Source organism: Rhinolophus ferrumequinum, chromosome X (assembly GCF_004115265.2).
Source record: "Rhinolophus ferrumequinum isolate MPI-CBG mRhiFer1 chromosome X, mRhiFer1_v1.p, whole genome shotgun sequence".
NCBI lineage: Eukaryota > Metazoa > Chordata > Mammalia > Chiroptera > Rhinolophidae > Rhinolophus > Rhinolophus ferrumequinum.
Window position 1 is genome coordinate 46,340,160 of NC_046284.1, and position 12,197 is coordinate 46,352,356.

At 44.5% G+C, this 12,197-nt stretch overlaps 1 protein-coding gene across 1 annotated transcript in view; it reads left to right on the forward strand.

Annotated features, from left to right (window-relative positions):
* Positions 1 to 12,197, forward strand: part of COL4A6 (collagen type IV alpha 6 chain) — a 370,097-nt gene that overhangs the window by 279,121 nt on the left and 78,779 nt on the right. The window contains exons 4-5 of the mRNA XM_033106506.1: positions 8,670 to 8,804; positions 10,025 to 10,069. Coding sequence (XP_032962397.1) covers positions 8,670 to 8,804; positions 10,025 to 10,069 — 180 coding nt within the window. The remainder of the gene's footprint in view (positions 1 to 8,669; positions 8,805 to 10,024; positions 10,070 to 12,197) is intronic.

Genomic DNA, 12,197 nt, shown 5'->3' on the forward strand with positions numbered 1-12,197 from the left:
GAACAAGAAGAAATCTGCCATTTTTTAAAGTTCTAGGGCATGCCATTCCTTGAAGTGCCTTTTATGACTTAATTTACCAATTCATCAATTCCATTAAGTAAATTTCTATTTATAGTGCATGTTCCAGTTAAACGATTGGGCAAATTGAGATAAATTGTTCTGTTATCAATGAAGATAACGATATTGTCTGCCCAGAGTAGCTCTTACTGCCCCTTGTCAACTGGGCTTGTGTTTCTACATTCAGAGCATTATTTAGCACAGAGAGCCAATGTAACTTGGTGAAAGAAGCAGAGGCTTTGGTATGACCCAAATTAGCTTCACCAATTGCTTACATGTGTGCCTCAGGCAAGTTCCTTACCCTCTCTGTATTTCAGTTTCTTATCTGTAAGATGAGACTAATACCCACCTGTTGGGGCTGTTAGAGGATTAAAGGAGATGGATTAAAAGAAACGGCACTTAGTAAGTTCTGGTACAAGGGTCATTATTATATTTTAGAAGATAAATGTGAATAAACAGGTAGAAGGGAGGGAGGGATGCAGAGTGTTGCCTAGCAAGAGTTAACTATCACTCTGGGAGGTGTCTTTCCAAAAATTTCAACATGCTGACAGTAGCCAATGGAATGTGTGTGTGTGTGTGTGTGTGTGTGTGTGTCTTCGCAAACAAAACATGTAGATGCATGCCTTCATGCTTGATCTGGCTGCTTCAAACACTGAATATAGCTTAAGAATCAGAAAATAAATGTGTTTTCATTTCGGTGTTGAGGGCAAGCTTTTGATACTGCTTCTTAGCTGTGGCACACAGTGAAAATTTAGGGGATTCACTCTTTGCTAGTGTGGGGACAGAGCCCCAAAAAGCAGTTTCCAGGCTCTCGGCCTCACATAGAAAGGTGCTGGCTCAGGTAGTAAATGGCCATCAACTGTGATCAAATGGCCAGCAGCTGTGGCTAGTTGGCCGTCAGCTGTAACCAGTGAGCAATTGGCCACTAATATAACTGCCGTGGCGAGGCTAGCAGAAAATGGGGGCTAGCAAGAAGATGGTGGCTGAGCCTGCAAGCGGCGCAGTGAGGGTTGAGAATTGTGTTGCTCCTGCTTCCTGTGTCTCCAACCCAGCCGCCAGTGAGAGTATAGTGGTATGACTCCCCTACCTATGGCTCCGTGGGTGTTCCTTTTTGGCCTCACCATGTCCTGCGTTCTTGTGTGGGGAGTGGGACCAGAGACCCCGCATGACACCCCGCATGACACGCGGCGAAGTCGGCAGGATCCCCTGCACTACAGCTAGACACCAATCACTTTTTATTGTTGTTGTTGTTAGATGGGAAGGGTCATTGTGCTTACTGACAACATTATTAAGCTTCCTGGGCCACAAAATGGGCCTGTACATCTATCTGTATGATATGAGTCTTTATCTGTCGTACTCTAGACATATTCTTCACTTACTGGTGTTCTTTCTCTCTTATTTATTTCTGCAGAAAATTATAGCCCATTAGTGCTGTTACTAGGAGAGTGGATTGTAGGGCTCTATGAATGGCTGCTCCATTTGTTCCAACAGAAGGAGCACAGAGTTGATTGGGATGCCCTGATACCAACTCTGCCACTGACCAGCTGTGTGACATTATCAAGCCCCACTAACTGCTTTACAGCTTGGTGACCACAGGTGTATTGTGATGCTAAAAGAAGGTGAAAGGAAAAGTGTTTTGAAGTTTCTTAAGAGTTCTGCCCTGTGGGGTGTCATCATTGGTTTCTTTCTTACCGCATATTTCATGGCTAGGAGAGAGAGACCCCAGCTACTTAGCCCAAAGTCTATTAAGCTCTTGCATCCTCTCCACCTTGACCCCATAGCTTAGATGGGAATTCCAGTTGGAAAGTAAGGACCAATTGTAGAATTTAAGCCACGTAGTTCCTGGGCTGGAGGTCAGGGATCCCTGCTCCCCTTTCCCCAAAGACCACACGGAGTGTGTAAGAATACCAAAAAAGTTTTAGATCTCATTTTGCCCCTTAGCTAACGAGACTTGGAAGTATCCTTCTCAAAGATGCCCAAGTGTACATTTAATTCTGTATGTTCATTCATTCCAGTTATGCTCTCCCCCCACAATTTTGTTTTGACTGTCTACCACACACCAGATACTGTATCTCCATAGATATTGTGGTGAACAAAGTCAACTGAGCTCCCTGCCATCTCAGACCTTCCAGTCTAGTGGAAGAAACAGGTGCTGAACATCTCTTTAAATCAGGGGTGTCAAAACTTTTTTCAACGTTTTTCACCAAGGGCCATATGTGGTAAAATACACAAACAGCCGGGCCACTCACTCGAGGTGAAGTACGTATTGCCTCACCTGGTTTATTTAAGTAATCTAAGTATATTTTTGGAATTTGCTGCGGGCCAATTAACAATGGATTGCGGACCGCAGTTGGCCCGCTGGCCGCAATTTTGACACCCCTGCTTTAAATGGTACCCAGTCATCTTAATCCCCATCTCTCCAAAGGTGAACCCCTCATCTTCCACCCAAGACTCTTCTTCCCCTGGGCTTCCTCATGTCAGTCAAGAGATCCACTCGTTTGCCCAATCAAGAAACCTGGGAGTCATCCTTTATACCTCCCTCTACTTTACCCATAAATTCCAATATAGCGCCATTTTCAGCTTGTGAGATATTTCTCAAATCTATCTTCTCCCTGTCTCCACTGCCATGAACCCAGTCTAGGTCATCATTATTTCTCTCTCAGAGATCACAGCCTCTCCACTGGGTTCCCTGTCTCTGGTCTTGCTGCCCCATCCAATCCCTTACTCTTGTGATATGTCTAGAGTTGATACTGTATAAACTTGGGTAAGTCCCTTCCCTTTCTGGGCTTCAGCTTCTCCCTCTTGAACTGCATGATTTCCTGTCTTGTGCAGCTCTCTTTTCCATGGTTCTATGAATGTTCTTGATTACATTCTCGTGCAGCTATCTAGACTTCCAAAGAAGATATTGCTATACCTGGGCACTGGCTTCTCAGTGAATACAGAGGGTGCCAAAAAATGTATAAACATTTTAAGAAAGGAAAACTGTATTACAATTGTAATACTCAATATATACCAATAACAAAATACAAGTCACGTTTGACTTCTGCAATTACAAGAGGTGCTCAAATTGGTTACCATCAGCATCCAGACACTTGTGATTACAGCAAACTACTGCTTGAGCAACGTTGACCAAAGTGTCCACTTGTGTACATTTTTTTGGCGCCCCTAGTATATGTGTTAATTTCTCCATTCAGCAAACATTTACTGAGTACCCACTGTATACTAGGCATTGTATGTAGCACGGGTGATTCAGTGGGGAGTAAGACACAGGACTTGTCCTCAAGGAACTCAGTCTGTTGGGAGCTATGGATACAAACAGGCAACAAAACCCATACTGTGGGGTATAGGTAATTATGGAAGGCTCCCTGGAAGAACTGGTATTTTGATTGGAGTCTGAATGATAAATAGGAGCTATGTAGGAGAGCAGAGGCATGTACAAAGGCCCTGGGTCAGGATGCTAAGAGAGAATACAGCAAGACTGGAGGATGGCAGACCAATTGGAAGGCTGATGCAACACTCTAGAGGACAGATGAGGAAGACCATGAACTAAAAACAGGAATAAAGAGAAATGGACAGGTTCAAGTTATATTTTAGAGGTGGAATTGATAGTTCTTACTGGTAAATTGGATGTGAACGATGAGGGAAAGACAGAGGTCATGGAGGACCCTTGGGTTTATGGCTTGATCAGCTTTATGGATGGACTGCCATTTACTGAGTTAGTTCCATTAACTCTTTGGGGGAATGGGGATGGGGAGAAGATGATGAATTCAGCTTTGGTCATGTTGAGTTTCAGTTGGATTAGCCAGGTAGAGAAGTCTAATAAGCCACTGGCTGTAAGCTCTGGCATGCTGAGAAGAGAAATCTGGGCTGGAGGTTCATATTTGGGGGTCACTGGCATGTAGATAAGGTCCCTTTAGGAGAATGAGCAGACACCGAAGAGCCAAGTGTCCTAGAGAGCCAGAACACCAGCACTAATAAGGGGGAAAATGCTCTCACAAATAACTCGTTCCTAGGCACACATCTCTGCCCCAAAGAGGATTTCTCATTAATGTCTGTGCATCTCCCACTTAAGAGAAGGAGCATTAAATACCCAATCATAACTTCTCCGTTTTATCATAAATGATATACCTAAGAGGAAAGGGAACTGATACTTTCATGCTACCTGCCAGGTGTTTTACATTCATTAACTCACTTAAATGCTCACAATAACCCTACACCAAAGCTATTATTGCTCCGAGCCCTAGAGACTCAGAGTGGTTAAATCACTTGCTCAAGGTCGAATAGCTATTAAATGGCAGTAAGGAGATTTGACTCCGGGTCTGTCTGACTCTAGAGCCTGCACCGCCTCCTGCACTGTTGGATCCTTAGGAAAGCCTGTGCTCACTGCTTGTCCCTTTTATGCTTCATAAATATCATTTGCATCCCCTAGCTTAACGCTTTGCTCTCCGTTAAAATACAAATCCTTCTGGGGAGAAGTAAAGCTCTAAGTTGTTGTCAGTCATTTATGCCTCAGTGGAACGAGTTTCAAATTCTTCCTTAGGAACACATTTTAATTTTATAGGAGAAGGACACTGGAACTTTGAGGGAGGGATGAAAGGAAGGAAGGGGCCTCATAATGAAAAGTCAACCCCCCCTCAGATGCACCGTCCTGCCTAGTTTGAGGCATGTGCTTTTCAGATTCTTAGATGTTATTTTTGCATAAGTGTACTACTTTATATGCAGACACATTCCTCGGTCTGTTACCCCACTTATATGGGGCTGTGGGTATGGTTTGATATGATACTTTAAACTAAATACGGACCCCCACCCACTGTGGTCAGCAGAAGACAGCCAGCCTGGGCTGCAGTTGTGAACCTGCAGTTCCTGGCCTTAGGCACAAATGCCAACTCCTTCTCTTGAGAATTAAACTCTGATGTGCGTATTTAAAATCCCAAGCAGATGGAGGCCGGAGAGCTTGTTGGGAAGATTTGGAGGAGTCCCTTCTGCCCTGTTTGGTTCTATTTGCCAAAATAAATGACATGTATCAGAGTAGGGCATTGGTCCAAGGCCATTGAAATCATGATAGCAGTCCAAACATTGGTGGTGTTCCAGATTGGTTCTGTGAAATCATCAGAGCTAGGAAGAGGGAAATTATGTGTGAGCATCTGGCTGCTGCAGCCTACTGATGGGGACAGTCCCAGGGGCAGGCCTGGGGTGAGGGGACAGCCTCAATGACCCCCTAGGACATCTGCCACTGGCAAACAGGAAAAGAGCCACATACTGGCAGCAGGCAGTCTGGTTTGAGCCCCACACCATCCTCAGTAGCTACTGTGTTTCCGCTAGGTCTTATTTTCGGGGAAATGCCGTATGTGACCTAAACAAGTCCTTCTCCTTTTCTTGGCTTCTTTTTTTCCCCCCATGTATAAAATGGAATGGTCTCTAAGGGCCCTTCTTGCTCGAACTTTCTATGACTTCTCTGACACTGACGGGCCTGACTTCTTTTTCTGTGTAGTAGGAGAGGCCCACCCAACCTCCTGCTTATCTGTAGCCGCTGTGTTCTCACACTGACCTCTGCTGGCCATGATGAAAAGTGCCTCCGATAGCTTTCTTTGGAGGAAAACCCAAAAAATGCAGTTCATCTTTGATTAAGTAGTAAGCTTCAGTAGTACACTGAGCACTGTGACAGAAATCCTGTGCATTGGAGAAGAGGGAAAAAGATCATACAGCTATAAGCACAGAGTACACATATCTAGAGATGGCTGACAAAACAAAACAACCCACAAAAGAAATCTCTCTGGTTTTTTTGTTTGTTTTGTTTTTTTGTTTTTGCTATCTTCATTAGTTCACAGTGCTCTGTACCACTGTAGGAAAGGACCTCAGTGGGTGGGAAGGCTCCTTGTCTCATATCCTATGACTGCAGGCTCCAGAAGGGCCTAACCCCACGCTGAGGAGGTAGTTCTGAGCGGGCCTCAGAGGCCTTGACAATCCCCCCAGGCCTGGCTTCTGGCCCTTAGGCCAGTCTGAGAGGTTTCTAGCTGGAACCCAGAAGTCCACGTTCCTTCCTTCAAGGGGTGTCATTTCAAATGGCGTTTTGGAAAAAGAATAAGAATTCAATGAATCCGTGAGTTTTTTAAGAGACTTACTTTAGGCTCTCTGGCTGGAACAGAGGAGTCGGCTGTGCGACTGTGGTAGATTCAGCATGCCCACCCAGCCAAGAGAAAGAGAGCAGGCCATGGAACTCTGCCTTTTCTGGATGGAATTAGATTTCTTGTTAAGTCCAGCCGTAGAATTGTCTCACTCCTAAGTCTCCTTGCTTATTCTCGCTGCGCATGTGCTCACAAAGGCAACAGACCAGAGCTAGAGTGTGCCAACCCATATGCCCATGCCAAGCTATGCTCAGGCTCTAGTGATGTGAGCAAGGTGGGAATTGGGCCACACCACAATCTACTCTCTCAGTAGCTCTTCAATGGTTTATCGTGTTCTCCACCTCCCCTCCCTTGATGCAGGGAAGCTTTGAACAGGGCTCAGCTTTTGGGTCAAGCGTTTAGTGCCCTGACTGCATCCTCTCTGCTAGTAGTAACATGGCCTCGGTGAGCCAGTCTTGCCCCCTATCCTTCCACCAAGGAGTCCCCTCCTCCACCAACAGCTGGTTCTTATCTGTCTCCCTTGTTCCAGCCTCAGGCAGGCTGCCCTGGCCTCATGCTGACACACACATGTTCTCCTTAATGCTGGCTGATGAGTTTCCACCCTGAAACACTGTCTTCCTCCCATCCCTCTCTTGTCCCCAAACCTCTAAGAGTTCCCCATTTCCTACGACACCACGTCTTCAACTTTCCTGCCTTGCTCTGCAGTCCCACTTCATTTGGGGCCCACTCAGCCTGTCCAGTGTGGCCCATGACTCCCCCGAGCCATGGGTAGAATGTAAGCATTCCACAAACTCTCCAAGGCCAACCCTTCCTTTGTGTCCCTGCACCACTTATGCTCTGTTCCGGACTTGTATTGTTTGCTATGGCTTTGTGTACATTAGTCTTGAAAGCTAGGCCCACATTTCAGACTTCTTTGTTCATTCTCAACAGCACCCCAACGTTTTTAAAGTATTGTTCTTTTTTCATTTTAGTTGCACATACATATAGATGTAAAAATTTACAAGAGTAATAAAGAACAGAATCATTGTAAACAGAATTCCAACAACAGGAAGTAAGAGCATAAAAAGTGAAAACTCAACTTCTATCCCGTCATTCTCAGAAACAAGCTCATTAAACAGTCTGCAGCCTAGCACCCTTTGTAGGCTGCATGCGTGTTGGGTATTGGGAAAGGTTGAGTGTGGGTGGTACCTCTCAGAGAATTGCACCTCCTTGGGAAGAGCATCTTTTACTTTTCTGCAAGAGTCCTAGGTCTTCATGGGCCTGTTTGACAGTGGGAATTGTACTCCAACAGCCCTGTACAGCTGGTGGCCACTTGCATCTCCAGTACATGACTCTAGCCACTGCATAAAGCATCTGTCCTGTTTCCTACCTTTTAAAAAGTAAAACTTGAAGGTTAATATTAAAGGGCGTGTTTAATCGGCTTTTCTTAGAGTTTTTCACAGATCTGTAGGAAATTTCACAGTCGGTAAAGGGGCTGAGAGTTAGAGATTGGAAGTGTTTATGAAAATGGCTTTCTACCTGATAGGGTGTTGCATTCTCTGAGAGGTAATGAACATTAATAATGGTTTTCATTTTCCTGCCAAGAAAATTCAGTCCCTGCTGGCATTTGTTCTAAATGATAGACTAGTCCACCTGTGTTGCACCCGCTGGGGTTAATTCTCTGTCTCAGTCAGCTTCAAAATGTCAGTCTGAACTCTCAGACTTAATTGTTACAGAAGCTTTATAACCAGGGCATTCAAAATCCTCAGGCTACTCTGTCTTGCCATCATAATTGATACATAATGTATATTCCTAAGCCCCTTGGATTTTACACCTTCAACACCTGTACTGTTGGCAGGGGTAAAGGGAAAAAAAAAGAGGAGGAGTGAGCAAATAAACAATGTGTGTGTGTGTGTGTGTGTGTGTGTGTGTGTGTGTGTGTGTGTTTTCCCTGTGAACATCTGTTTCCAGTGATGGGGTCCTAAGATCTGCCAAGAAAGGTGAGGTCTGACAGGTTGGTCAACCTGTGGGTTTCTAGGTTCTCCCCTTTCTGGACCTCGAAGGCTGTGTTCTTTAGGCATAGCCATTTCTGAACTTGACTGCAAGCATGTGGTTGGCCATTTGGACGTGAGTTATAAAATGTCATGATGCTCTCCAGCGTTCTGTTCTTTCACTATTTTGACAATCTGATGGATGGACTAGAATTAATTAGGAAGAGGACAATATTATCCAGCCTGAATAACTGATCTCCTAAGAAGTACAAAGCTGAAGGATCTTGGTACATATGAATCTTATTAAATGTGCTTATAAAATATATTTTATCCAAATAAATTTAGTAGTCCCTAAAATAGCCTTTTCAGATCTGTGTCTGGAACTTTGGCATGCTTCACAGATCTCTAAGCCAAAATCATTTAGTGAAGTGATGACAGTGTGGTTTGTGCACGGGAAAATGGGAAATGTTGATGTTAAGTCCTCTGTTAACTAATTGCACTCCTCTGTCCATCTTAGGGGACACCGGGACCAATTGGAATTCAAGGTCCAACAGGTCCTCAAGGATTTACTGGCCCTAGTGGTTTATCAGGGTTGAAAGGAGTAAGGGGCTCCCCAGGTCCTCTTGGACCATACGGACCAAAAGGAGATAAGGTAAGAACACCAAAGCTCGATTTTGCTTTGACTCATAGATCACAAGTGTGAAGGTAAAGTTTCTAAATCTCAGTTTTCTTATGGAAGTAATACTAATCCTGAATACTGTGGTGCCAGGCTACATAATTTAATAAGAGACAGGCTGGGTGGCGTGCTACTAATGGATTAGCCCATTTCTGGGGAGACTTCCATGGCAAGCAAGCCATAAAGTACATGTATCGGCTACTAGTTAGAGAAGTGGGATCGCTGTGATGGGAAGTCATGTGGGTTTGAACTGGGCATGGGTCCGAAGTCCAATCAGCTGGGCAAGAGAGTTCAGAAATTCAAGCAAGGCAACTAGGTATCAAGGGCTCAGAATGCTTAGAGGCAACCTGGGCCACAAATATAGGGGGAAAGATGATCAAGAAAGGAAATTGATCATGTCATGGTGGCTGACTGACTGAATTGAGCTACTCGTTTATATTCCCTGCCGATTTTCATCACCTCCTATTCACCCCACTGGTGAGGGAAGGATTCCCACCCTGGGGTTCTGGAGATGGCCGAAGGAAGATATGACACCTGACACTGGACAGAAGAAACTGACAACAGGTTTATTAGTCACATGTACTCACAGCACAGGGGAGGAGGACCCCACACACTATGCAGGGCCACAGGGGGGTTGCACTTGGCAACAGAAGAAATCAGAAGGGGCTGTTGGAAGCAGACTTTGTAGTATCAAGAAGGTGAGTTGTCCCTTGCTCCCTGAGGGAGGATGTGATTGGCTTGTTTGAATAATTCAGTGGGCCAGCATGGAAGTAAAACCCACTACTCAGGGATAAGCATGAACTGCATTTGGCCTGTTTGATTAGAAAGGTTGCTTGCCTCGGAGACCTTATTTACAGGAACACAGTGGGGAAGGGGACTTGTGGTTAGGCCATTTGAGGCTCTCCTGGTTTTCCCAGATGTCAAGATAGCATGTATTATTGAGCCTTAATTTTAGGTCTAACGTCACATTGCCTAAGACAAGAACTGGTTTCAGAACACACATATGTCTGAGACCTGAAGTAGAGGCAAGTGATCACTTGGAACTGGAGTAGGGAGCGAGGTGGTACAATGTGGAAAGAGGGGTACAAAACACTTCTTAACAACTTAGGTCATGAATCACATGAACAAACCCACTGAATCAAATGGAGACCAACTGGATTTTCTCTTACATTTCTCTCTCTACTCCTTTTTTTTAGGGTCCCATGGGAGTTCCTGGCTTTCCTGGCATCGATGGGATTCTGGTGAGTGATTTTTCACAGAAGCGTTTTAAAATATCATCTCTAAGTTCTGCCTCATAGCTCAAGCATTTTGGCCTTTGCAACATATACTGGCTCGTGCAAGCATGTTCAAGGTCAAGTGTTGAGCTGTGCATGATGAAGTCTGAAGGGCAGTGGTCACACAGTTTCCCTGGGATTCAGTTACAAGCAGCACTAAATCAGATGGTTCGAGGGTGCAAGGTCGTATGCGAGCATAAGAAACCATCAATATTTTAGCCAAAATGAGTCGTGTCTTGTAACTTGAGGGACGGGTTCTGAAGTGTGGAGACAGTGCCACATTAGAGCACATACAATATGCATTATAAGAAAATTAAGAAGGTATATGAAATTAGATGGAAACATACTTAATGATATCTTGACACATTTCGTTCCAGTTAATTCATTCTCTTCAGCCTCATCTCATTTCAGAGTGAATTTTCCTTCAGTTTTTACAAAATGACCACTCCAAAGATCACTTGGAGGCAGCCTCATCCATTCATCCTGAGGACCTGGCTTTGCTGGAGATAAGTGGGGAGTTTGGAGCTTACAGACATCTCCTTCTCCCACTCCGTACAACCCAGTTCCTTAGCTTCTCCATTTTCACCTTGTATCCCCACTTATCCCACCACTAGAGATTCCATGGTAACATTTTGCCATCCTTAAAATACAGTATTTGGAACTTGCTACTATCAGATTTTAGTTATTTCCTTTGTCATTTCTCTATATATTTAATCTTTAGCCTGGTCTATTTGTCTATAGCAATGGTTTTCAACCTTGTTTAAGAGAAGAACCAAATCTTGTGTGGAAACCCTATACTTACTTAACAGCTTCTTGTGTGACAGTACATAATCATCTAGTGTCAGGGAAGGGGGTTCAAATCTCTTTGCACCAATCTGTAGATATTTCTTGAGCACCTGCTATGTGCTAGCACTCTCCTATGGGGGTACAGAAAAAGCATATGGCTCTGCCTTCAAAGATATAATCATCTGATCCATTTTCTCTCCAGATTTAGTATACATTTATGGATTTGGAGAACAGAAGCCTCGCTTACTTTGTGTTTGTTACATATATCAGCAAATTTACCGTCAGATTTCTGCGTTTTATTCAAGTGCAGAATCTGCAAAATGCCCAGAAATGAGCCCGTGGGGAAATAAGTAGATCGAATTGGCCGTCCTTTTTTGACGTCCCTTGGCATTGTCTCCTGGCTGTGTCCCTATGGGAGCCAGTGGGTAAGGGAAACTAGCAAATGGGAGGCTGCCTCTTCCATTCATCCTGTGGAGCTGGCTTCACTGGAGATGAGAGGGAAGGGGGATTTAGAGCTGGCAGGGGTACTATGCCCTTCTTCCTGTAGTGTCTTTTTAATGGGGGTTGGAAGGAAGTGAATCCTCTAATGCAGAGGCTGATTCCAATTCTGAGCTAGAACCTGCCCCCGAATCCAGCTGGACACTTCTGCTTCCAACTTGTAAGTTAGAGAGCACTAGTGCTCGTGGGAATTTATCACTTGTCTTTGGGGCTTCATTGCTTGGGAGAATGAGTTGCAGGTATCCAGATTCCTCCAAATAAGTGTGCTGCTCCCAAAAGTCCCCACGCCCTTGGCCCTTTACCTGGCCCTTCTTTTGACCAAAGGTTGTATATGTTTTCTTTTGACTTTCGATTGCTTTAACTTCGAGCTCCAAGCCTCATTGACTCCATGAATTTTTTTCTTCCTTGTTCCTCCTCTCTCTTCCAGCTATTTATGATGTAGGCGTCCTTGATGTCTGTCCTACATGTTCTAGCTCCTTACCACATATGGTCCATGGCATTTATTGATTGTCTTGTATGGGTAATCTTATCTAGCTCCTTGAAAACACAATGTATGTCTTCTGCTCCTCTTAGAGGCCTCAGAGACCCCTGGGCTGAATTTGGCATATAGTAAGAACTCTAAAAATATTTGGGGGACTGACTTCAATCTCTGGTGCCTATAACATCAACAGTTCTCAGACTGGCAGGACTCCCTCAGACAGAGGAAAACACAGACACCCTTGGCCCAGTCAGACTAATTATGTTGCTCAACTTTCAGCGGCATTTATTTAGCAGTTTGGCTGAAACCAACAGCTTCCCCAACACATATTAA